Raw genomic sequence first — 27,724 nt, 5'->3', positions numbered from 1 at the left:
GCAAGGCTATTGCTCCTTTGTTCACCCCATTCCTCTGTTCTTTGCAGGGGCTATTTCATGCCTCCTCTCCTCTTCTCAAACCTCCAGCTCTGTTTCTGCCATTTCTAAGTGCAGAAAATTCATGTGACAAATGCAGCAAGCATTTCTTAATTGCTTCCCATGACTCCCCCCAATTCACAGAACTGAAGCATCATACAGAAACCTCTTCAAAATCTGGTCTGCTTTCCACCTGTGGGGGAATGTTCTGGCTGTCCAGCTAGGCTGAGTAGCAAGCCTCTCTCCCTCTGGAGCTGAGCACAGGGCCCTGAGCTTAGTTTCAACTGGTGTCCTGCATTTTTCACCACCCTGGCTTGTTTCTTGCAGCAGATGTCGAAGGCCAATCTTTAAGACACCGAGACAAACGGCTAAGTTTAAATTTGGTAAGTTTAGTACTTGAGTTTCTTTAAGCCTTAATTTTTAAAAAATATAGTCTACCCTATATATGTTCCCTTGATATCTTTTGAGATTCACCACTCTGAATCTCCAAGGACCCTTCCAGTCTCCCATTAAAGCTTGAAATTGTCTGGGAACTATTGGACTTCATGCTCTGTAAGGACCTTACTGGTTCTAATGGTCTGGACACATCTCAGACCTGAGGTAGCTATTGAGGTCATCCCATTATTCTTAAAGTATTTGCATAAATTTCATTGACTTCTGTCTTCCAGCATGAGTCCTAGGCGAGTCATCTCCTACCTCCCATGATAAGTCCAGAGGCAGAGCTTGAGTTAGAGGCTTGTTTAACTTTACTAAGGAAGTTCAGAGTTATTCCTAGATAATTTGCAACTGAAATCCCACATGCAGCCAAGTTTGCCCACCGGAAGCAGTTTCCATGCTATTCTGTGCTTTCCAACTGGTTTTCATTCCCTTGCAGCCATGCAGGTTCTTCCCAATGTCCCCGCCAAGTTCCACCAGCACTGAGGACGGCTATGTGCCCATGAGTCCCCAGACTGCCGCCTTTGCTCTCGGACCCCATGACAGCTCTGATGATTACATTCCAATGAACTCAGGGAGCATCTCCAGCCCCTTGCCCGAGCTCCCCGTAGACCTGGAGCCTCCCCCGGTGAATAGAGATCTCAAGCCTCAGAGGAAGAGTAAGCCACTCCTGTGTGGGATGGGGGAGGGACAAGGTGTGATAACCGTGTGGAAAAGCTTCCCTCCTAAGCCTCTCTGCGAAGGAAGCACTACAGAAACCCTCCACCCTAGGGGCCTGGGAGAAAGAAGTGGCTGGGATCCAGTGGGAAGGGCTGAGGAGCACTGTTGCTCCAGATCGTCAGGGTAACAGGAACCTGGAGACTTGCAGTCGTGGCAAACGTGGTCTCCAAAGTCAAATCCACTCCAGCTGGCTCATCTTTGGCTGCTTCCCTAACAAAGTCCCAGAAACGAGTGAGTTGGGTGTAAATGGAAGCCCCTTGGTCTCTCTTTGTTTAAACAGCACTTAAATGTAGTCATACCTTCCCCGTTATGTAAGGCAGCCAAGAATGCCCTTTGACACTGATTCCTGAATGCAGACCCGGTCACAGGCCCCATGGTTCAGTGCCCTATGTGTACCCAGCCCGAAGACGTGTCTTTGGGGGGAGGGGGAACATGGAGGATGTGGAGGTGAGAAGTGTGGCTCCTGTGGGCACAGGGCTCCAGGAAGTTCTTCCCATCTGCTGAGTGACAGGAACAGGCAGGGAGGAAGGCGAAGAGAGTTCAAGCAAAAGTAGGTCAGAGTAACTTGATAACTTCATTCTTGCTTGCCGTCCCCTGCCCAGTAGGGCTGGGTGATTCTGAGGAAATACTTGGTACCACAACCATGACTCCTGAAACTCCATCAGCTCCACCACCACCCATCTTTGCTCTTTGGAAAAACTACTACTTCACTTAGCCACTCTCAGAGCTATAACTAAGCAGCTTGCTTATGCCTGCTCTGCTCCAGCCCCGCCCTCTTCGCTTTGAGTCAAATCCCATTTCCCCTGTGTTTGCCTAACACTAGGGAGAGACAGAGATGATGAAACAAGCAGGGTTCCCCAGGTTGAGGGAGAGAAAAGATATGTCAAAACCACCTGGAAGAATAATTATGCAATAGGTACTAAATAGGAGAACAAGCCCTGTCTCAGGTTTGGAGGAAATAACCATTCATTCTGGTGAGAAACCATTTCACAGGCACCTGTAACTTTGAGGTATATATTATTGTTTTGCTTGATTACTTTTCTGTAGCAATCCTGTGCAACAGAAGTTTCTGTAATGAAGAAAATGGGGCTGTTAAACGTGTGAAATGTGGCTAGTGCAACTGAAGAAGTGAATTTTAAGATTTGATTTAATTTCAATGCACTTAAATATCAAGAGTCACATGTAGCTAGTGGCTACCGTTTTGGACATCACCAGTCTGAAAGACCTGGTGATGGAGAAAGGTGCAGAGATTTTGGACGGACACAGGGTTGGGGATTCACTGGGTGGCTGGGAAGGTGAACTCCTGGGAGGGGGTGATTCTGACACACGTTGCTGCACAGCTGACTGAACAACAGGAACGCCACTGGTGATATGGAAGGAGTTAAACACTATCTACCGGTGTGGAGGAAAGAGCTAGAAAAACAAGCTGGTCAGGGCAGTGATAGGGGAATATATGCATGACCAACTCAGCAAGTTGGGTTGCTGAGGTGGAGTGAGGGTCAGGCACCAGGTCCTTCTTTAGCAAAGGCTACTGCAGTGAACAAACCAGGAAAAAAAACCCTGTCTTCCCAGAGTGCAGTCAGTCTAGACCCAACTCAGGAATGTTGGATCATCACAGATAAGTGGGTGCCATGAACAGTAAGCACATGAACTTGTGAGAGCCCATGAAGGCCTTCCTGAGCAGGGGGTGTTGAGCTGAGATCTGAAGATGACTATAACCAGGCAGAGAGATGGGGAAGATTGTTCTACACAGAAGGACCAAGTAGACTGGCCTGGAGAGGGGGATGATTAGGACTTGGGTGACCACCTCTGTCTGTGATGAGAGGGGTCAAGGGTGAGACAGGCAACAGAATGGCATGAGATCAGAGACCTTCATCTGACACCCAGCACCAGGCCTGACTTATGATGAGTTCTCAATAAATGTGTAGTGACGGGATGTAACCCCAGCTGCTGATGTGACCACTGGCTCAGTGCTTGTGCCCTCTGCTTCTGCTGAGGCAGGAAACAATAGGATAGCAAAACGGGCACTCATCATTAGCAGTGCTTGTGAGTAAATGTGGGCTTGATGTGCTTAGTAAGTGGAATTGTCATAGTTTTACAGTCTGCAGATTCTGGCCTTGAACTCCTGAGAACTTATGTTGGATGTTCTATGTTATCTTGTAGCACGGCCACCCACCCTGGACCTGAAAAACCTCTCCACAATCCGGGAACACACATGTCTAACCAGGACCCACACTGCGCCTTGGTGAGTCTGACTGCTCCCAGGGGCCTCATCTGGGGCCCTTTCAGCCTTAGTTAGACCTCTGTGGTGAAAGAGAGCTTAACACAAGGGAGGAATAAGATTTATTATCTTGAACCAGAAGTGTTTTTTAGGTCACCAAGGTATAACGGTAACTGAATCTCCCAGCACAATGGAATCAAGAATGAGAGTGCTGCTAGGAACTGTCTCTAATGTGTGCTTCTCTCTTCACATTTACTCATTCCTCTTTCTTTCAAGAACTCTTTTTTTCTGTTGCACAATCCTCACATCCTATATTAGCCATCCTGTAGATCTGTATTTACCTGCTACAATTCTAGTACCAACAGAGAGGGGTTCTTTCTCAATCTCCAATTCACATTTGTTGGGAGAGGGAATTGTTTTGCCCCAGCTACAGTGGATGCAGCTCTGGCCTGCTGAGCAGGGCTGGCACTTCTGGTATGGCTTCTAGAAGCTCAACTTTGTGAATGGAGTTCTCTCCGTAAACAAACCCTCAAATGTGTCTGCACTCTCTCATCTCACCTTGTAAAAGCTTGAGTTTCAGAGTCCTGAGCTTGTCCTGGTAGTTTCTTGCTGGTTTAGTCACTCATTTGTGTCCAACTCTTTGTGACCCCATGGGACTGTAGCCCACCCGGTTCCTCTGTCTATGGGATTCTCCAGGCAAGAATACTGGATTGCATTGCCATTTCCTTCTCCAGAGGATCTTCCCGACCCAGAGATGGAACCCATGTCTCTTGCAGCTCCTGCGGGTTCTTTACTGCTGTTTTAATCACTCAGTCATGTCCAACTGTTTGCAATGGTGGCCCACCAGGTTCCTCTGTCCATGGGGTTCTCTAGGCAAGAATACTGAAGTGGGTTCTGTGCCCTCCTCCAGGGGATCTTCCTGACTCAAGGATTGAACCCAGGCCTCCCGCACTATAGGCAGATTACTGCTGGTTCACCCTAAATACCACAGCACATGATGAATCTGTAATGGGCCACATTCCAGACAGGAATGCAGAGCCTCAGCTTGCACTTCTGACATGGGAGTAGGATGAAAGTGGATTCGTGGTCTTGGTTTCATCTTCTCAGAGGAATGAAATGGAGCCTCAAAGGAGCATTTCTGTTTTGTTTTTCTCTCAGTGATATGATGCCTTGGTCTCTTTCTAGAAAGCTCATGAGCTGTGGCATATGGGGGGCCTGGAAAAAGAATAAGCTTTGAGAAGTGGGAGCCATTTGCCCCATAGTGGGACAGGAGTTGCAGGGTAGTCTCTGTCACTTCAGGAATTGCTTTGGCCGGAAGGAAGTTGCATCTGGAAGGGGAGGGTGAAACCCCACAAGGGCCATGTCAGTTCTTGGCTGGCTTTCAGACCAGCTGTAAGACATTGCTTTGACCTCATCTATATTTTTGTTCCTAGCAATCGAACCAGCTTTCTATCTCCAGAAAGAAATGGTATTAATTCTGCAAGATTTTTTGCCAATTCTGTTTCCAGAGAAGAGGAAAAAAGCTACATTCAAATGGTAATCCTCTTTTTTTCATTTTTCTTATTCACCCCAGTCTATATTCTTATGGGTTCACTGTAAAGGAAACATATTGCTCAGAACATGCCATGAAATCTTAAAACTATTACTTAATTGTAATGCCAGGTTACCGTGTTTTCCATACTAGGAACAGATTGACATGAAGTTGGTTTTCTTTCCTGCAGCATTCAGCTCCTTGTACCATTTAGCTGGGAAAACTCTGACACTGGATGCTCCCTTCCACCAAACCCCCTGGTAGCCCTGCTCTGACTTCCTCTGCACCTTTACCAAAGATGCATCACTTAGAGTCCTGTTGGGAGGGTAGCCTTGTTTCCCAACTCATGGGTGGGTATTAGTTTCTGGAGATTTCTTGTGGAGCCTTTCTGTAAACCTGAGTTCACAAAGACCCAGCATGTCTATCCTCTGATTAACCATCTATGGTTCTAGAGTCCTGGTGTCTCCTTCTTGCCCTGTTCTCTTACATTCTCTTTCCTTGGATTCTATTGCCAGTGGGTTACTGAGGACAAAGAGGGCCTTTTAGTACCTCTGGCAAGTATCAGGCCCTTTAGCCAGAACTCTCCACATTCTGTGAATTTAAAATCTAGGGAACTATTGAGAGAATTTCTTTTTGAACTGTGAAATTTAGACAATGTTCAAGGCACTGTTACTATATGCTTTTGAGCAGAAACAACTCTGCCTTCATATGCATGACAGTAACAGGCATTTAAAGTTCTCAAAACAGTCATGTCCAGTGAAGCAGCAATTAAGTGCTGCATTTTGCCTCTATTTAATGGACTGTGCTGTGAGTCCCCTTAATCATATGCAGGTGGAAAGTGACTCATATCCAGTCTGCTGTGGTATTCCCAATATTTTTCACACTTAGTAATGGCCCTTGGGAAATTTCTAGAAGAAAACACTCTTATAAAAGATACTGACCAGCTGTGCTTTGTCTCCAGAGAACAGAAAAAGGAAGTGAATCTATAACCTCACAGAAGCAAATGCCGAGTCATTCCAGATGCTAGCAGTTATTTCTGATCTTTCAGGTTGTGAGAAAGCCCAGTGTCTCATTAACAAGATCGTTCAGGACTGGTTTCTTGCCTATTTATAATCATTGGTTGATGACTGTCTCTGTATATTATTAAGCAATATTACTCAGTAGCTTAAGAGCCCAGAAAGCTGGCTGAAGGAAGGTAGCTCTGAGGAACTCATCACAGAAATGTGTTTGAAGACTATCCCATCTTTTTCACCTGTGTGTTTTAACTGCAGTAATACAATATTTTCAAATGTCATTTACTTACAATATTTCACTTGTTCAACAAAACAACCCATTTGGTAGACTGAACTAATATAATTCAATTTTAATTTTGTATATAATCATATGCATAATTTCTTCCTTTTAAGGACAAGTTCTTACCTGACTAAAAATTTAGGCTAGAGTCTGAAAAAGAAGTTTTGTTTCATAAAAGTCCTGTATTCCTCTTTAGTGACTTTATTTTTTAATGAAATATAGTTGATACACAGCATTATATTAGTCTTGGATGTACTACATAATGACTGACATTTGCATACATGAATGAAGTGACCCCCATGAAAAGTCTAGTAACCATATGGACCTCTACAAGTTACTACAATATTGTTGATCCTGTTCCTTGTGCTGTAGATTACATTCCCATGGATTACTTACTATATAATTGAGGCGTATACCTTTAAATCTCCTTCACTTATTCCACCTACCCCTCATCTGCCTCCCTTCTGGCAACCACCCATTTGTCCTCCAGGTCTATGAGTCTGTTTGCATTTATTTTTTGATTTCACATCTAAGTAAGATCATATGGTATTTGTCTTTCTCTGTCTGACTTATTTCACTTAGCATAATGCCCTCTAGATCTACCCATGGTGTCATAATGGCAACATTTCTTCCTTTTGCTCGGTAATATTCCATTGTGCATGTGTATATGTTATATATATATATATCCATCCATCCATCCATCCAGGAGCAAATCCACCCCACTGAGACAACCCAAACTTTTTATCAGCTGTGAAGTGAAGTCGCTCAGTCGTGTCCAGCTCTTTGTGACCCCATGGACTGTAGCCTACCAGGCTCCTCCATCCATGGAATTGTCCAGGCAAGAGTAATGGAATGGGTTGCCATTTCCTTCTCATATATATATATATATATATATATATATATAAATATATATATAAAACATCTTTATCCATTCATCTATTGATGAACACTGAAGTTGCTTCCATATCTGGGCTATTGTAAATAGTACTTCAATGATAATGGGACTGTATATATCTTTTTGAATTAGTGTTTTTGTATTGGGGGCAAATACTCAGAAGTAAAATTGGTAAATCATATTTTTAATTTTTGAGGAACTTCCATATTGTTTTCCACGGTGGATGTACCAATTTACATTCCCACGAACAGTGTACAAGGGTTGTCTTTTCTCCACACCCTCACCAATATTTGTTATTTGTGTTCTTTTTGATGATAGCCATTCTATCATGTTAGTCATTCTGACATTCTAACATAGCCATTCTATCAGAGCTTTGCTGATAGCTCAGTTGGTAAAGAATCCACCTTCAATGCAGGAGACTCTGGTTTGATTCCTGGGTCAGGAAGATCCACCGGAGAAGGGATAGGCTACCCACTCCAGTGTTTTTGGGCTTCCCTGCTGGCTCAGCTGGTAAAGAATCTGCCTGCAGTGCAGGAGACCTGGGTTCAGTCCCTGGATTGGGAAGATCCACTGGAGAAGGAAAGGCTGCCCACTCCAGTATTCTGGCCTAGAGAATTCCATGGGGTTGCAAAGAGTTAGACATGACTGACTTTCACTTTCATTCTAACATGTGTGAGGTGATATTTTATTTTGGTTTTGATTTACATTTCCTTGATGATTAGTGAGGTTGAGCATCATTTCATCTGTCTGTTAGAAACCTGTATGTCTTTGGAAAAATGTCTATTCATGTCCTCTATTTTTTAATCAGCTTATTTTTTTTTATTGTTGTTGTTGCTGAGTTGTATGTGTTTTTTGTATATTTTGGATATGAACCTCTTATTAGATGTATGACTTGAAAATATCTTCTCCCATTCAGTGGGCTGCCTTTTTGTTTTATTCATAGTTTCCTTTGCTATACAAAAGCTTTTTAGTTCGATATGGTTCCTTTTTGTGTGTGTATATTTGTTTGTTTCCCTTGCCTGAGGAAGCATAACCAAAAAATATTTTTAAGACCCATGTCAAAGAGTTAGTCTGTGTGTTTTCTTCTGGGAGTTTTATGGTTTCAGATCTTACATTTGTCTTTCAACCATTTTGGTTTCATTTTTATATATGGTGTGAGAAAATATTCCAGTTTGATTCTTTTGCATGTAGCTGCCCAGATGGTTGGATGGCATCACTGATTCGATGGACATGTGTTTGAGCAAGCTCTGGGAGTTGGTGATGGACAGGGAAGCCTGGCATGCTTCAGTCCATGGGGTCGCAAAGAGTCGAACACAGCAGAGCAACTGAGCTGAATGGAACTGTCCTGTTTTCACAACATCATTTATTGAAGAAGCTGTTTTCCCCCCTGTAGTATATTCTTGCCTCCTTTTACATAGATTAATCGACCGTATAAGTATGGGTTTATTTCGCTTTATTCTGTTTCATTTATCTATGTGTCTGTTTTTGTGCTGATACCATGCTACTTTGATTATTATAACTGTATTATAGTTTGAAATCAGAGAGTGTGATTCTTCCAGCTTTGTTTTTGTTTCTCTTTCACAAGATGTTTTTGTGTATTCTGGGTCCTTTATGGGTTCCATACAAATTTTAGTGTTTTTGTTTCAGTTCTGTGAAAAATGCTGTTGGTATTTTGATAGGAATTGCATTGAATATATCGGAGAAGGCAATGGCACCCCACTCCAGTACTCTTGCCTGGGAAATCCCATGGATGGAGGAGCCTGGTAGGCTATAGTCCATGGGGTTGCTAAGAGTTGGACACAACTGAGCCACTCCACTTTCACTTTTTACTTTCATGCATTGGAGAAGGAAATGGCAACCCACTCCAGTGTTCTTGCCTGGAGAATCCCAGGACGGGGGAGCCTGGTGGGCTGCCGTCTATGGGGTCGCACAGAATTGGACACGACTAAGGTGACTTAGCAGCAGCAGCAGCAGCAGCATTGAATATATAGAATGCCTTGAGGAGTGTGGACATTTTTGCAATATTAATTCTTCCAATCCATGAGCACAGGATATCTTTCCATCGGTTTGTCTCATCTTCAATTTCTTTCATCAGAGTCTTATAGTTTTCTGAGTACAGTTTTTTAACCTCTTTAATTAGTTTTATTCCTAGATATCTTATTATTTTTGATGAAATTGTAAATGGCATTGCTTTCTTAATTTCTTCTAAGACAGTTTCTTGTTAGTGTATAAAACTACAACACATCTGCATGTTAATTTTGTATCTTACAGCTTGACTGAATTCATTGATGAGTTCTAATGGTTTTTTTGGTAGTGTGTTTAAGATTTTCTATATATAGTAATATGTCATTTGCAAACAGTGACGGTTTTTCCTTTCCAGTTTTAATTTCTTTTGTTTATATATATTTGTATCTGATTGCTAAGACTAGGACCTCAACTACCTTGAGTAAAAGTGACAAGAGTAGACATCCTTGCCTTGTTCCTGATCTTAGTGGAAAAGTTTTCAGATTTTCAGTGTTGAGTATGATGTTAGCTACAGGCTTGTTATACATGGCTTCTATTATGTTAAGATATATTCATTCTGTACTCACTTTCGTAAGAGTTTGTATCATAAATTAGTGTTGAATTTTTTCAAATGCTTTTTCTTCATCTATTAAGATGATCATATAGTTTTTATTCCTCAGTTAGTTAATGTGTTATATCAGATATCGAGCCATCCTTACATTCCTGGGATAAATCCCACTTGATCATGATGTATGGTCTTTGTAATGTATTGTTGAATTCAGTTTGCTAATGGGAAGTATATTTCCTCCAACCTCATTCTTGTTTTTTTAAATTTTGTTATTTAACTTCATCTATCCATACATAAAAATTTGAATGAGCTTTTCTTTACCTACAAAAATATCCAGATGAAATTTTTGATTGAAATTGTGCTAAATCTATGAGTAAATTTGAGGAGAATCAACATCTTTATTATGCTGAATCTTTCAGTTTGAATGTAATACATCACTCTGTTTATTTTGATGTCTTATTTTTTTTCCTCAGAATTTTATGATTTATAACATATAGATCTTATGTGTATTTTATTATACCTTTACCTAAGTGTTTTATTTTTGGAGCTATTGTAAACGGCTTTTTTTGTGTGTTTTTAAAATTAATTAATTTATTTATATTTTGGCTGTGCTGGGTCTTTGTTGCTGCATGTGGGCTTTCTCTAGTTGCAATGTGTGGGCTGCTTGTTCCAGTGGCTTCTCTTGTTGTGGAGCACAGGCTCTAGGTGCATGGGCTTCAGTAGTTGCAGTACGTGGGCTCAGTAGTTGTGGCTTATGGTCTCTAGAGCACAGGTTTTCAATAGTTTTTGCCGGGAGCCAGTGTGAGGAATCCTGCCCGTGACAAGGTCATGAGGAAGGAAGCTGACATACGCAAGGCATGCTCAGACTTCAGGGACCCCTCTGGAAATTCCTAAGCATGTACCCCAACAAAAATCTGCCGGCTTTTGTGCTCTGCTTTTCCACTCTTCTGACATTTTCTGGAAAAAGTCAATTCAGGGCTTTAGTCTTCTGCATTTGAAAGAGTGTTTCCATCCAAAAAACCCTCTGATGGCTTTCTAGCCTGCCTGCAGGACTCGTACAGCTGCGCATGTGATTGTTTGAGGCCTCCTGACCGCAGGAGGCACAGGAAGTTTAAAACATCCTAGGAATGTAGGAGCTTCCGAGGAGTCAAAATCTTTAGAATAGGACTGATTAAAAGTTTCATTTGTTGAGTCAATGCTTGCTGCTAAATTTTCATATCATTTATTTGTAGATATAGTTGGTATACAGAAAAACAAGTAGTAGACCTTGTATTAGCAACATTAGATCTTTGAGTTAAGTACCTTCTTTGTTATAACCCATTGCACCTTTGTTCTATAGAGATGTAACTTTAGTGCTTTAAGGAGATGTAGATTAAAGAAAAACACTTCAGGGGAAACAAAATTAACATTCATTAAGGAAGAGAGCCAAAAACTGTTAACAAGCCTCTTGGCCAGAAGATAATGTAAATCACCTGAGACCTTTTGTATACAAAATGATGTATAGAAAGAGTCTGGGCTGCAAACGGTACATAATTCTGTGTTACCCATTGATCTCCATATTTTATCAAAAGTATAAAAGGCCTTCTGAACAATAAAGGATTGGACCAGTTTCTTGGACCAGCTTCTCAGACTAGTCTCTCGGCCTGGTTTCTTGGGAATCTGGCTCCCCCCCGTGTCTCTCTCTCTCTTCTTCTCTCCCTTTTCCTTCCTCTGCTCTTTACTTTAATTTCAGGCTGAATCTCCACCTGGGGCGCGGAGGCTCGCCAGGTCTACTTACTTGCCCTGGCTGTTAAGACCCGCGCGAAAGGGAGCTTAAGGCGAGGCACCCTTAGATATTCAAGCGGGCGCCAGTGGCCCAACGTAGATGGTGCAAATTCCTTGTCTGGAATTTTATTGGTCTTCCGCGTAAACCAAGCTATTCAGCCCTCTTCTTCCACTTAATCTTCCTACTACGCTATAGTTTCTTAATCTAATCTTATATCAATCAATAAACAAGTCTTTCCATATCAATCAATAAACAAGTCTTTCCACGCCAACGCCGTCCACCCTTCGAATTCCCTGGATCCACCGGGGCTGGACCCTGGCAAGTTTTGGCACATGGGCTTTAGTTGCCCTGTGACATGTGGAATCTTCCTGGCTCAGGGATTAAATAGTAACTTGTGTCTTGGTAGCTTGACAGTGTCTCCTGCATTGGCAGGTGGATTGTTATCCACTGTACTACCAGGAAAGTCCTAGATGGCATTTTTGTAATTTCAGCTTCCATTGGTGTTATATAGAAATATGATTGATTTTTGTGTGTGTATTAGTGTTGTATCCTGCAACCTTGCTAAATTCACTTATTAATTATAGGCATTTTGAACTTTCTTAAGATTCCTTGGGGCTTTCAATGTACATGATCATCTCATCTGTGAATACAGTGCTCTATTTCTTTCTTTCCCATATGTGTGTTCTTATATTCTTTTGCTTGCCTTACCACCAGGCTAACACTTCAGTGCAATGTTGAACATATGTGATGAGATGAATCTCTCTGTTTCCATCTTAGGGGGAAAGCATTCAGTCTTTCACTATTAAGTCTGATGTTAGCTGAAGGTATTTTACAGACATTCTTTATCACATTAAGTAAACTCTCTTCTATTCCTAGTTTTAAGGCCTTCCCTAGTGGCTCTGATGGCAAAGAATCTGCCTGGAATGCAGGAACTGTGGGTTGTATCCCTGCGTCTGGAAGATCTCCTGGAGAAGGAAATGGCAACCCATTCCAGTATTCTTGCCTGGGAAATACTATGGACAGAGAAGCCTGGCAGGCTATAGCATATTGGGTTGCAAAGAGTTGGACACGACTTAGCAACTAAACAACAACAAAAATTCCTAGTTTGCTGATAGTTTTTTTTTTTTTTAAACTATGAATGGATGTTGAGTTTTGTACTTTTCCACATTCATTTATCTGATCACTTAGTTTTCTTCTTCAGACTATTATAGTATAGATTAGACTGATTTATCTTTATTGAACCATCCTCTTATTCACTGAAGAAACATCATTTGGTCATGGTACATTGTTATTTTTATGTATTGCTGGATTTGATTCACTAACATTTTGTTGAGGATTTTGTGTCTATGTTGATGTTAGATGTTGATCTGTGATTTTGTAATCAAAGTAATGCTGGGCTCCTCTGGAAGTGTTCTACTTTCTGGAACAGATTGAATAGAATTAGCGTTATTCTTTAACTTTTTTGGTATAATTCACCAGTGAAACCATCTGGGTGAATTCAATTTCTGTAATACTTGGAGGACCATTGATATGAGTTATGTAATCTTGGGTGAATTTTGGTTATTTGCTAGAAGTTTTATAATTTTACCTTTCACATTTAGGTCACATTTACCTGGAATTAACTTTTGTGTGTGATTTGAGGTAAAAGTCAAGATTTATTTCTCCTCTATGTTTCTCTAATCTAATAAGTTTGATTATTTAAAGTTACTATCATTTACAACCATTCTGCAGTACCTTCTTTGCCATAAGTCAATTATCCATATGTGTATGTTCATTTTTATGGACTCCTGATTCTGTTTTGTTGGTCTACATGTCTATCATTGGGCAGTACCACACTTTGCTAGTTATGGTAGCTTGACAGATCTCAATATCTAGGAAAGGAAGTCCTCCTGCTTTGTTTATCCTCCTCAAGACTTCTTTGGCTATTTTATGGTCCTTTCTATTCCTATAAAAATTTTAGAAAAATTAGTCAAAGTCTACCAAAAATGGAAAAAAAAAAAGAAATGCTGTTCTCTTCAGGAAGATAGTCAAAATTATTTAATCTAACATTGCTAGAAGTGGAACTTTTTTTTTTTTTACTTTTTAAAAATTTGATGAAGCACTTCAGTAGGCAAGGTACCATGAAAATACCAAGGTACACATCACCACCATATAAGATAATCTTAAAATAGTAGAGAATATATTTTAAAATATTTATTTCTATTTATTTGGCTGCACTGGGTCTTAGTTACAACATACATGATCTTTAGTTGCTACATGTAAACTCCTAGATGCAACATGTGGGATTGCGTTCCTTGACCACGGATCGAACCCAGGCCTTTCCTGCATTGGGAGCACAGAGTCTTAGCCACTGGACCACCAGGGAAGTCCCGCTAAATGTATTCTTTAAATCCAAAACTCAACTGCCAAGAAAAGAAAGGGTATCTCTTAAGCTAAAAATACTGAGAAATTGCAAACCCTGAGAATCAATAGGAACTACAAACAATAAAATCAAGTCTAGAAGTAAGTCATTATTGAAAATATTAGATCCTAAGTATAAAATAAGTTTTACATACTTAAAAAATAAGATGAAGGGTTGAAAGTTAGACTGAGTTACAAGATACTGTTTTAAAATGACCAGTTGGATTAAAAAGACCATTTAGAACTGCTAGACATAAAAATAAGGATGAAATTATAAGTTCAGTGGGTGAAGGTAAACAGGCTGAACCCAAAGAGTAGTTTAGTGAACTGGAATATAGTTGTGAATTCACTAATAAGTCAGGTTAAAGACACCAAAACAGCCAGAGTTGCAGAAGGACATGATAGGGAAAAAACAAGAGAATCAATATGGAAAGGCATAATTGCAGTTTCTCACAGTCATCAGTCCAAAATCTCACAGGCAGTTTATTGCATCAAATGTTAGTGGTAATTGTGATGGCAGGTATATTGGCATTCATAGCATATTTTCTTCAGTTTGACTGATTATTAGAAAATTTTCATAATAATAAATAAATAAAACCCATTAAAGGAAAATGAATAAAAGTCAGAACAGAAATTAATAAAATGAACAAAATTAGAGAGAATAAGCACAAACCTGATTTGTTCTTTTGAAAGATTAAACTTGAACATAATCAATCAAGAAAAAGCAGTGGATATAAACATATTAAGAATGCAAAGGATGCAATAGCTGCAAATACATCAGAGATAAAGATGTGAGAATATTATGAACAATGTCAAAGTAGTGAATATGAAAACTTTAGTGAAAATAGGCAAGGTCTCAGAAAAATATTAGTACAAACTGACTCAAGTAGAAATAGAAAACACAAATGGTTATATAGCCATTAGAGAAACTGAATATGTAGGGAGATTTTTACTACAAAAGGTCACAAGGCCCTCAAAACTTTACACTTTCTATCAAAAGGAAGAGATCATTGCAGACTTATATAAACTGTGATCCACATAGTCAAAGGCTTTGGCATAGTCAATAAAGCAGAAATAGATATTTTTCTAGAACTCTCTAGCTTTTTCCATGATCCAGCGGATGTTGGCAATTTGATCTCTGGTTCCTCTGCCTTTTCTAAAACCAGCTTGAACATCAGGGAGTTCACGGTTCACATATTGCTGAAGCCTGGCTTGGAGAATTTTGAGCATTACTTTACTAGCATGTGAGATGAGTGCAACTGTGCGGTAGTTTGAGCATTCTTTGGCATTGCCTTTCTTTGGAATTGGAATGAAAACTGACCTTTTCCAGTCCTGTGGCTATGGCTGAGTTTTCCAAATTTGCTGGCATATTGAGTGCAGCACTTTCACAGCATCATCTTCCAGGATTTGAAATAGCTCAACTGTAATTCCATCACCTCCACTAGCTTAGTTCGTAATGATGCTTTCTAAGGCCCACTTGACTTCACATTCCAAGATGTCTGGCTCTAGATTAGTGATCACATCATCATGATTATCTGGGTCATGAAGATCTTTTTGTACACTTCTGTTGTGTATTCTTGCCAGCTCTCCTTAATATCTTCTGCTTCTGTTAGGTCCAGACCATTTCTGTCCTTTACTGAGCCCATCTTTGCATGAAATGTTCCCTTGGTATCTCTAATTTTCTTGAAGAGATCTCTAGTCTTTCCCATTCTGTTGTTTTCCTCTATTTCTTTACATTGATCTCTGAAGAAGGCTTTCTTATCTCTTCTTGCTATTTGGAACTCTGCATTCAGATGCTTATATCTTTCCTTTTCTCCTTTGCTTTTCACTTCTCTTCTTTTCACAGTTATTTCTAAGGCCTCCCCAGACAGCCATTTTGCTTTTTTCCATTTCTTTTCCATGGGGATGGTCTTGATCCCTGTCTCCTATACAATGTCATGAACCTCATTCCATAGTTCATCAGGCACTTTATCTATCAGATCTAGACCCTTAAATCTATTTCTCACTTCCACTGTAGAATCATAAGGGATTTGATTTAGGTCATACCTGAATGGTCTAGCGGTTTTCCCTACTTTCTTCAATTTAAGTCTGAATTTGGCAATAAGGAGTTCATGATCTGAACCACAGTCAGCTCCTGGTCTTGTTTTTTGTTGACTGTATAGAGCTTCTCCATCTTTGGCTGCAAAGAATATAATCAATCTGATTTTGGTGTTGACCATCTGGTGATGTCCATGTGTAGAGTCTTCTCTTGTGTTGTTGGAAGAGGATGTTTGCTATGATCAGTGCATTTTCTTGGCAAAACTCTTTGCCCTGCTTCATTCCACATTCCAAGGCCAAATTTGCCTGTTACTCCAGGTGTTTCTTGACTTCCTACTTTTGCATTCCAGTCCCCTATAATGGAAAGGACATCTTTTTTGGGTGTTAGTTCTAAAAGATCTGTAGGTCTTCATAAAACCGTTCAACCTCAGTTTCTTTAGCGTTATTGGTTGGGGCATAGACTTGGATAACTGTGATATTGAATGGTTTGCCTTGGAGACGAACAGAGATCATTCTGTCATTTTTGAGATTGCATCCAAGTACTGCATTTCAGACTCTATTGTTGACCATGATGGCTACTCCATTTCTTCTGAGAGATTCCTGCCTGCAGTAGTAGATGTAATCGTCATCTGAGTTAAATCCACCCATTCCAGTCCATTTTAGTTCAGTGATTCCTAGAATGTCGACTTTCACCCTTGCCATCTCTTGTTTGACCACTTCCAATTTGCCTTGATTCACGGACCTAACATTCCAGGTTCCTATGCAATATTGCTCTTTACAGCATCGGACCTTGCTTCTATCACCAGTCACATCCACAGCTGGGTGTTGTTTTTGCTTTGGCTCCATCCCTTCATTCTTTCTGGAGTTATTTCTCCACTGATCTCCAGTAGCTAATTGAGCACCTAATGACCTGGGGAGTTCCTCTTTTGGTATCCTATCATTTTGCCTTTTCCTACTTTTCATGGGGTTCTCAAGGCAAGAATACTGAAGTGGCTTGCCATTCCCTTCTCCAGTGGACCACATTCTGTCAGGCCTCTCCACTATGACCCACCTGTCTTGGGTTGCCCCATAGGCGTGACTTGGTTTCATTGAGTTAGATAAGGCTGTGGTCCTAGTGTGATAAGATTGACTAGTTTTCTGTGAGTATGGTTTCAGTGTATCTGCCCTCTGATGCCCTTTTGCAACACTTACCATCTTACTTGGGTTTCTCTTACCTTGGTGTGGGGTATCTCTTCACGGCTGCTCCAGCAAAGCACAGCCACTGCTCCTTACCTTGGATGAGGGGTATGTCCTTACCGCCACTGTTCCTGACCTTCAACGTGGGATAGCTCTGCTAGGCCCTTCTGTGCTATGCAGCCACCACTCCTCGGGTTGCTCCTCCCGGCCACCGGCCCTGGCCTCGGGTGTGGGTGGCTCCTCCCAGCTGCCGCCCAGCCTTTGACTGCGTGGATCACAATAAAGTGTGGAAAATTCTGAAAGAGATGGGAATACAGACCACCTGACCTGCCTCCTGAGAGGCAGGTCAGGCAGATGCAGGTCAGGAATCAACAGTTAGAACTGGACATGGAACAACAGACTGGTTCCAAATAGGAAAAGGAGTACGTCAAGGCTGTATATTGTCACCCTGCTTATTTAAGGGTGCAGAGTACATCATGAGAAATGCTGGACTGGAAGAAACACAAGCTGGAATCAAGATTGCCAGGAGAAATATCAATAACCTCAGATATGCAGATGACACCACCCTTATGGCAGAAAGTGAAGAGGAACTCAAAAGCCTCTTGATGAAAGTGAAAGAGGAGAGTGAAAAAGTTGGCTTAAAGCTCAACATTCAGAAAACGAAGATCATGGCATCCAGTCCCATCACTTCATGGGAAATAGATGGGGAAACAGTGGAAACAGTGTCAGACTTTATTTTGGGGGGGCTCCAAAATCACTGCAGATGGTGACTGCAGCCATGAAATGAAAAGACGCTTACTCCTTGGAAGAAAAGTTATGACCAACCTAGATAGCATATTCAAAAGCAGAGACATTACTTTGCCGACTAAGGTCCGTCTAGTCAAGGCTATGGTTTTTCCTGTGATCATGTATGGATGTGAGAGTTGGACTGTGAAGAAGGCTGAGCGCCAAAGAATTGATGCCTTTGAACTGTGGTGTTGGAGAAGACTCTTGAGAGTCCCTTGGACTGCAAGGAGATCCAACCTGTCCATTCTGGAGGAGATCACTCCTGGGATTTCTTTGGAAGGAATGATGCTAAAGCTGAAGCTCCGGTACTTTGGCCACCTCATGTGAAGAGTTGACTCATTGGAAAAGACTCTGATGCTGGGAGCGATTGGGGGCAGGAGAAGGGGATGACCCAGGATGAGATGGCTGGATGGCATCACGGACTCAATGAACGTGAGTCTGAGTGAACTCTGGGAGATGGTGATGGACAGGGAGGCCTGGCGTGCTGCGATTCATGGGGTTGCAAAGAGTCGGACACAACTGAGCGACTGAACTGAACTGAACTGAACTATATAAACTGCTTCAGGAATGGCAAAAAGAAGACATATTATCCTGTGTAAATTAAACTGTCTAAAATAAGTAGAAGTTTATTTGTAAATCTGAAATAACTTGACACCAAAACAAATAGCACTGACATGAATAGGAAATTATATGCCAACCTCACTCATTCATGCTGGTTAAAAAATCCTAATCAAGAGTAAGTCCAACCACATCTTGTACATGAACTTTCATAGCAGCATTTTTCATAACAGCCAAGAAATGAAAGCAACCCAGATATTCACCAAATGATGAATGGGTAAATAAAATGTAGCATGGATACAAGGTGTAATGTTATATAAGCAGCCATACAATGAAATCAGATCCATGAAATGACAAGGATGAACCTTGAAAACAATATGCTGAATGAAAGAAACCAGCCACGAAGACCACTCTTTTGGGTTTCTGGAGCTAATTCCAACGTGTGAGTGTTGATTGAAGTGGTTTCACGCTAACACCAAGCATTTCTCAGACACCCTCAACTCAATTCTGACCCTTTCTACCCAGAGACAGCATCAGATTCCACAAGTTATGGGTTCAGTCTTAACAAGACTGCCCACCCCCTTCAACTTCAGATGTCAGTCACAAGCCCAGGTTGTTATCTGTGCTTCTGCCTGACAGGATACGAGTTGGAGGTTCCCACATCCCCCTCTGTCAGTTTAACTACTTTGCTAGGGCAGCTCACAGAACTCAGGAAAGCATGGACATTTACTAGTTTATTATAAAAAGAGACAATAAAGGATACAGATAAGCATCCAGATGGAAGTGGTATATGAATAGAGGCTGCACTACTGAGAAAGGCTGGTTCCCAGATGGTATACACACAAAAGAGAAGAGAATTAATTGTATCCTTATTTCACCAGCATATGTTACAATTAGTTCAGGCTAGGTTATTACTTAAATGTAAAGGAGCCACCATGGGAGCCCAGGACAAAACTTAGTAACTTAGGAGAAAGTGTGGGAAAACAAACCTCAGCATAGGAAAAATTCTTTAAATAAAATATAAGAACAAGCTACTCAGAAAAATACTGATATATTACATTAAAAGTAAGAACAATTCTTCATTTAAGAAATGCCATAAAAAGAAAGAAAAACCAGCTATAAACTGTGATGGACTATTAGCAACACACATTACCAACAAATTATCACTCTCCTAGGTATGTGAGGAAGTACTGAGAAAAGTCAGAAATACAAAGTATAAAGATTCAGTATAAAGATTAGCAAAACCAAACCAAATCTAAACAGATAATTCATAGAAGAGAAAAATAAATGAGTTTTAAGTAGATGAAAAGATGGTCAGATGATTACATTATCAGGGGCATGGATAATCAAACCAAAAGAGGATATGTTTTCCCCCAGATCAGGTGAGTGATAGTCAAGTTGAAAGTGCCCACATCCCTGGGTACATGCTAGTCAGAGCCTCCAAACTGGAAGCAATTCAAATGACCATTGTTGGTGGCACAGTTAAATAAATCATGTAGTGGAATCATCTATGGTAATGAAAACAAATGAAATAGGGCTAGTGCATTGACAGATGGATGTGAAGTATGTATAAATGGAGTGAAACTAGAACTCACCAAAAATACACTCAATATGGTTCTGTTGATGACAGTTCAAAACACGCAGAACAAAATAGTATGTCACTTAAGGACACTCACACACTCATAAAATCATATTAAAAAAGAAAAGAAGTGATGAACACTAAATTCAAGATTGTGCTCATCCCCTTGTGGACAAGAAGGCTGTAGTAGAAGGGGGCAGGTCCTCCTTCATGTGTGTCGTGTGTCTTGTAACAGTGGTATATTCTACCTTTGAAGCTGGCATAGGTGTGTGTTGCACACATGTTATCACTGTATTGTGTAAAGTATCTTCAAAAGCACTTGGGATGCCTTTACTAGAGCTTTCATAAGTATGGCTGATCTTTTTAAGATTTAATCTCTCAGGTATCATGAGCCTGTCAGATACATCAAATAAGTTCTTCTTGGGGGAGATTTTGGCCAGCCGTTTCCATGGTGAATAAAGGCAGGGCTTCGTGTGAAGGCCAAATTGGCCATATCACATTTGAAAGATCTCCTTGTGATGTGCAGGCTGAGCTGCACAGGACTCATACACTTTCTGCGGGCAGCTGCTCAAGTGGAGACACGCTCAGCCACCTTCCCTTGGGCAGCCCAGCCAGAAACTGTTAACCCGAATCCTGGGACATTGGTTTCTAGGAGAAGCGCAGAGCTACCAACTCCTTGAGCAGTGGAGCTGTGACATGGACGAGGAAATTCAGCCTGGATTATTTAGCCCTGGACTTCAACTCAGCATCACCAGCCCCTGTACAGCAGGTAGGAAGTAGTCTGTATCACAATTTCCAGGATATTTCATTTCTGTTTGGTTTTGTTTTGATGATTCCACCATGCGTGTTCTCTTTGCAGAGTCTTAAACATACAGACATACTGTGAAGAATCTTAAAATCAGCTCTAATTCTGTCTCCCAGAAATCCTGATGTATTTCCCTCTGGGGTGTGTTCTTGAATGTCTATGTATAAATGTATGTAGTGTTCATGCTCTTCAAAACTTGGACCATAGAGTTTGTTGGGAAATGTCTGGCAGAGATGAGGGTGGGGTAAATGGTAGACTAGGCACAGGAAGGGTCTGCTGAAGGAAGAAGGGATAGCTTTGTTTGGCTCAACTCTAGGCACTGGGGACAGAAACTCTCAGTTGCAATTGGAACCCCTCCATAAAGGGCCTCAAGTGGCAGGTTGGGCAGTTTTGACGCCTTTGCATAGTATTCTCATCTGTAAAGTGGGGATCAGAAATAGCAACTATGTTGAAGCCTGTTGTGAGGATTAAATGAGTTAATACATGTAACAGACCCTAGCCATTGACTGTTGTCAGTCACTGTATGTGGCAGGAATGACTGGCAAACAGTGGACAAGAGCTAAATATTTTTGAGCAAAGGATGGTCATAGTCTAAACTGTACTAACAATGTTTTATTTGATGAGAAAATCAACTTACTGAACAGGATATACAATATGATTTCATTTTGTGTTTGTGGAGAAAGATGTTTGGGAGACTTCCCTTTCCTTTTGCTTTACCTTTCTTCTTTACCTTTCATTTCATTCCCCAAACCTACAATGACACTTCAGAAAAGCTGGTGAGCAGGATGAGATCAGTAAATTCAAACTGTGAAGAGAGTCCCCAGACCTCCATGGCTTTTGACCATGAAGGCTTCTCAGTTGTTGCCTCCAGGACAGTCCATCACAGCCAGGGCCTTGGTGTCTCAGGTCATTGTCAATTCAGGGTCCACTGACCTGGCAGAGGAAAAAGAGAGACAGCAGAATTGCAGAGTGTCACCTCTGCTCACTGGTCAAGGCGAGTTAGATGGCGAGAGCCAAATTGAAGGGAGTAGAGTTGAGGAGAGATTCACACACACACACACACACACACACACACACATAGAGTGTAACACTTCTGCAGGTGATGGCCCAGGAGGAAGGGGCAGCAAACATGTGAACCTGTAATCCACCAGGGATGTGCTGAATTTTTTTGATTAAGTGTAATGAAAACCTTTTTGTTTTCCCCCTTCAGAAAATTCTCCTATCAGAGGAGCAAAGAGTGGACTATGTCCAAGTGGATGAGCAGAAGACACAAGCTCTTCAGAGCACAAAGCAGGAGTGGACGGATGAGAGGCAGTCCAAAGTGTGACAGGGTCGGGCTGCAGGTGGGAGGCCAGGCTCACTTTGAGTTTTTCTGCTAGAAGCCCACTGATGCTCAACACAGGTCAAGACACAGAGAGTCTTGAGACCTTTTGGGAGAGAGGACATTTGTACATATTTACCAAGGAAGAGCAGAAGTGGTCTCCTCCCAGAGGGGCTCTCAGAGGGGCCAGCCCCTGCCCCGACCCCCACTGATCAAAGCATTTCTGGTCACAGCCACAACGTGCCTCTGCTGAGCCTCAGACCAGTGTTGTGTTGCCTCCACAGTCATGAGAAGCAGAGAGAGAGGATTTCACAGCCATGGACTGGGATGTAGAAAACTCCATTTGGACAGGGTGGGAACAATCAAAACGGAAGTTAGGTTAAACATCTTCAGTGGAGCATTTGAAGTGCACATTAGAGCCGGTATCCTGCCCACAAGATGACATCATTTGCCTTCAACGCTTGAACTTTTGATCTCTCTCCTGTGCTTCCACTGGAATCATAAATTATCCTAGGAGACACGCACCTGGACACCTTGCCCCACTGGAAAACACAGTGTAAGAGACCAAGCCTAGGGATGGTGATAGAATCTGTACTCCTTACTCCAAAGAATCCGGCAGACAAGTATTTCTGTCCTCCAAAGAAAGACAACACAAGTGACAGAGGCATCGAGTCCTGGGCTCCACAATGAGCAGATCACATGACACTGGTGGCTCTAAGAACATTGTGCTTAAGCAGCCACCCATGGCTGGTTGTCCCGTTGATGTTGGCCTTTTCCCAGTGTTCTTTCACATTCATCATCTCATCTCTTCCCCTAAAAGATCTCAGAAGTTAGGCTTGGCAGAGATCATTGCGCCAGCTTTGAGTGAAAAGATGCTAAGAGCTGGAGGAGGGAACACTTTGCCCAAGATGAGTCATGCTGAGAGAGTCAATCAGGCTTCTGCTGTCTCTCACTGCCTCAATCAGTTAGGGTAATTTTGGTGACCAGTGGGAAATACATGCAAACACGGGATGGCTCATCGTCCCCTCTCCTTTTCATAGGATTTTGAGCAGGTGCTTTTTATAATGGAAAGGTATGCATGTCAAACCAGGGTTTCTTCGTGTGGTGTTCAAACAGGACACTAGAACATAATCAGCAGTTACCATCAGAGATACCTCCTGAAAATCAGTATGAAGTCTGTTCTTGGTTCACGTGGTCCCCTTGGCAGTGCATTTCCCATGAACCACCCTGGGGAAGGCTATCTCTGGCCATCCTGTCCTGGACTCAAGCTTTCACGTAGTGGCTATGATCTGAAAAAACCAAACCCAGCCAGCTCTAGTATCAGGGGTCTTGCCTAACTTTCCCCTTCTGCTTTAGTGGTGACTAGGTCCTGAGAGGGCAAACATTCCCACTGTGCAACGAGGGCACCTTGTCACCCCTTCCTTTATGAGACACTGGGGTTCCAGGGAGAGGTCCAGAAAAAGGCTCAATTGAGCACAGGGTTTTACTTAATTCCATTCCTGATCGTTCTGAGCACCTGAAGCTGGAGGACAAATCTGAACAACTGGGTAATAAATAGAGACTGGTGTCCTGCCCTGCCACTGTGTCTTACACATGGGGGCAGAGGAAGTAGGCAGGCAGGTCTATGACAATCAGCATTAGTCAGGGCAATTGTAGGCTTTGCTACAGGGTTTCAAACTGCTCCAAAGGTAAGTGTGAAAATCTTGGTTTTTCAGACCATAAAAGAAGTAATTTAGATGTTCAAAATGACAGGATCTTGTGACATCATTTTCTTCCCAGAGCAAGATGGGGGAAATTGCCAAGTTCTTTAACTAAGTTGAGTCCTTAGTGAGTCTGGATGGAGCCACAAGAGGGCTGCTGGACCCCATGGCCTGCTCCTCGGCCAGAGCCTGTTAAGGAGCTGCCTTCTTCGTGTGTGACTTGCAAACAGTCACAGGGCCTCAGGCAAGAATTAAGGGGTACAGACAGCCAGTTCCCATAGATGGTGACTTCCTCATATGTGGGCCACCTGTGTTTATATCACTGCCTGACAAAGGCCAGTGCAGAAAAAATTGTACGTCCAAGAGTCAAGAACCTCACCACGTTGAAGATAGATTGGAAAAGTAAATGCAGCTGAAATGATGTCAGCAGTGAAATGTCATCCAATTGACCAAAAAATATTTTTCTACAGAACGTTTCCAGGGACATGTTTACTGCACTAAGCAATAGACACTTGAGTGGTGTGACTTTTTTGGAAGTGATTTGGGGTTTTTCAAATATCACTTCACCCTCATTTTCAGAGTGTATGCGTTTATGTCTTGCTTTGATAAAACTGCTAATGGATGCTAACATACACAAAAACATAATGATTCACGGACCCAAAATACAGGTAGTTTTTGAGCTGACTGCAGCATATGCTCCTGAGAAAGACACTGTAAATCACAATGATGGATGCTAGCCAGATCTTGTTTTCTGGCAGAGATAATCCACATGTAATAAAGAACTATGATTCTGATGGGCTCTGAGGGATTTTTTTTAAGAGATAATCTCCAACACCAACTCAAGTGCACATGGCATGTCTATGCACTGTGCATAGTACACCTTTCTAGAAATTTTAGGCATGAACAGAAAGGGGAAAAGGCATCAATTAATCCTCCATTGTTTTCTGTAGTTCCCTTTTGCTTCATTTCCTTCTGTCTCATTTCATTAGGAAATACCTCCAGGTCAGGGGTTGTGGCATGCCAAAAGGGGGACTAAAGGTTTTCATGCCTGCAACTCCCTAAGACCACAAGCCCAGGATGTTGGGAGTTAAACTTTCTGTGGGGAGGAGGAACTTGATTCCCAGCACAGAGCCCACTCCAAGGGCATCATGTAATCCGGGGGACTGACTGTCCAGGCCACTTCATGAAGTAAACAGCAGCTGAATTATGGCCTTTCGGTGCCACGGGAGACTGAAGGTACCCTTCAGGCCTGGCTTTTCCCTCTCAAGACCTCAAACCATGTTTGTATCTGCAGTCATGCTGATTTTTAAAAATTCACTGAATTTTTACTATTTCATTTCTGGCATTAATAAAAGTTATAAGGAAGAATCATGACCTAAGCGTCCTCTTATTTGTTTTAAGTAGTGACCTCTGATAAAATCTCAGAACACATTTTGAAGGCTGAGTGTTGAAAACAGACTTCCCTGCTGTTTTCAAGTACAACAGGCCTAACTTGACTCACATGGAATGCCCCGCATCCATGTTACTTCACTACAAGCCGTTCAGCAGGTGGCTGGAACAAGCACTGCATCTGATCAGCCAAACCACGTCTTTTTTCTGGGTCAGAAACTAGCTTCCGTAGTTGACAGTAAAATCAATGGCCCTGCCAGATACCACAAATAAGGTGACCTTTGGTACTGACATTAAAAGGCAAGAGCACCCAGCCTGCTTCCCCACAGCAGGGGTCTCTTGTGTCCTCACCTCTCTTTCCCCATGGCTGATGCTCCCAGTGCCCTGCGTGCTGGGTCAGCAGAGTCTCTAGGCCATGATGTAAGGCAGAGACAACCAGAGTAGCCAGGGCTTGGGTTTGGGAAACCAGGCCAAAGGCACAGACCCTACAGCCATTGGGAATCCTGGTGGTGAGAGAAAGGAGAAGCCATGTGAACTTCCTCACCCTCCCTGGTCAAGGACCAGGTGGATTCTGTGAACAGCTAACCTGAGATGAAAGGGCCAGGAAACCAAACCTGAAGGTCTCTGAGCCCCAGGCCCATTGAGTTCTGGCCCCTTTACTCCACCAGGCATCTCCCTAAGTTTTCACTTTCTACTTTATTTTCTTTGATCTGAAATTGCATTAATTATTATTTCTTTATTTTAATTGTGCCATTGTTTTATAAATTTAGTTTTATTTTCTGAGACAGAGTGGCACTGTGCAGGCTGGAGCAGGGGGTCTGATGGAAGAGAGCAGAGCTGGGACACAGACCCCTCCTGCATGGGCACCTCACTGATGACAGATGGGGCGCTGGAGGGCCTAAGGGACAGGGTGGGCTTTCCAAGGCTGCCAGTCACTGGAACCCCACAATTGTGATTGTGAACCTGACCCCGCTCTGGCACCACACTCAGACATCACTTCCTGAGAGACCTCCGTGGGGAAGGCAGGCCAATCCATGGGATATATCCCTTCTGCTTGATCGAAGCTGTTTGTAAATTGTAGTGTATTATAGAAGGTGATGAGCAGTGTCGGAAAAAACAAGGTGAAGAGGATTGACTGCCCACCGGACTGTGGGGAGGGTGGACGCAGGAGGATTTCAGGTGAGAAGATGAGACCTGGGCAGACTCGGAGATGATGGAGGTGGCCAGGAGCTATGTTTGAGAACGTAGTCAAGGCAGGGAGAACGGACTATGTAAAAGCACTAATTCCTCAGAAAACCTGGAATGTTGAGGGTGCAGCCAAGAGGCCAGTGTGGTCGGCATGGAGTGAGCAAGAGTGAGCACAGCAGAGGAGGCACAGAGGCAATGGGGGTTCACAGATGAGCATGTGGGGCCTTTCTGGGCATTATAAGGACCTCTGGCTTATACTCTGAGTGAGAATAAATCAGTGAAGGGAACTGAACAGGGGAGACATATCTGGCTTACATATATATATATTTTTTTAATTTTAATTTTTAAAATATAAATTTATTTCAATTGGAGGCTAATTACTTTACAATATTGTATTGGTTTTGACATATATCAACATGAATCTGCCATGGGTGTACACATGTTCCCCATCCTGCACACCTCTCCCACCTCCCTACCCATACCATCCCTCTGGGTCATCCCAGTGCACCAGCCCCAAACATCCTGTACCTTGCATCGAACCTGGATTGGTGATTCGTTTCATATATGATATTATACATGTTTCAATGCCATTCTCCCATATCATCCTACCCTCTCCCTCTCCCACAGAGTCCAAAGACTGTTCTATACATCTGTGTCTCTTTTGCTGCCTCGCATACAGGGTTATCATTACCATCTTTCTAAATTCCATATATATGTGTTAGTATACTGTATTGGTGTTTTTCTTTCTGACTTACTTCACTCTGTATAATAGGCTCCAGTTTCATCCACCTCATTAGGACTGATTCAAATGTATTCTTTTTAATGGCTGAGTAATACTCCATTGTATATATGTTCCACTGCCTTCTTATGCATTCGTCTGCTGATGGACATCTAGGTTGCTTCCATGCCCTGGCTATTATAAACAGTGCTGAAGTGAACATTGGGGTACACGTGTCTCTTTCAATTCTGATTTCCTTGGTGTGTATGCTCAGCAGTGGGATTGCTGGGTCATAAGTGCTAAGTGTTAGTCGCTCAGTCATGCCCGACTCTTTGCAACCCCATGGACTGCTGCCCTCTGTCCATGAGATTTTCCAGGCAAGGATACTGGAGTGGGTTGCCATTTCCTTCTCCAGGGGATCTTCCCAACCCAGAAATTGAACCTGGGTCTCCTGCCCTGCAGGCAGATTCTTTACCAACTGAGCTACAAGGGAAGCCCAGTTTTTTAAGGAATCTTCTCATTGTTCTCCATAGTGGCTATACTAGTTTTCATTCCCACCAACAGTGTAAGAGGGTTCTTTTTTTCTCCACACCCTCTCC

The 27,724-nt window shown here is 42.2% G+C and overlaps 1 protein-coding gene across 7 annotated transcripts in view; it reads left to right on the top strand.

Annotated features, from left to right (window-relative positions):
• GAB3 (GRB2 associated binding protein 3) overlaps nucleotides 1-25,204 on the top strand; it is a 95,316-nt gene extending 70,112 nt beyond the window's left edge. For 3 of the 7 annotated variants that reach the window (XM_042241607.1, XM_060407837.1, XM_042241603.1), the window contains 6 exons: nucleotides 367-419; nucleotides 911-1,130; nucleotides 3,355-3,436; nucleotides 4,846-4,948; nucleotides 20,657-20,773; nucleotides 22,020-25,204. In XM_042241607.1, the coding sequence (XP_042097541.1) occupies nucleotides 367-419; nucleotides 911-1,130; nucleotides 3,355-3,436; nucleotides 4,846-4,948; nucleotides 20,657-20,773; nucleotides 22,020-22,136 (692 nt within the window). In that variant the 3' untranslated portion in view covers nucleotides 22,137-25,204. Of the gene's footprint in view, nucleotides 1-363; nucleotides 420-910; nucleotides 1,131-3,354; nucleotides 3,437-4,845; nucleotides 4,949-20,656; nucleotides 20,774-22,019 lie in introns of all 7 variants that reach the window. The other 4 variants (XM_042241606.1, XM_042241604.1, XM_027962851.2 and 1 more) reach the window with 2 other exon arrangements.
• Nucleotides 25,205-27,724: the final 2,520 nt, after the last annotated feature.

This window comes from Ovis aries, chromosome X (assembly GCF_016772045.2).
Source record: "Ovis aries strain OAR_USU_Benz2616 breed Rambouillet chromosome X, ARS-UI_Ramb_v3.0, whole genome shotgun sequence".
Classification (NCBI taxonomy): domain Eukaryota; kingdom Metazoa; phylum Chordata; class Mammalia; order Artiodactyla; family Bovidae; genus Ovis; species Ovis aries.
This window is presented reverse-complemented; position numbering and strand designations above follow the sequence as displayed.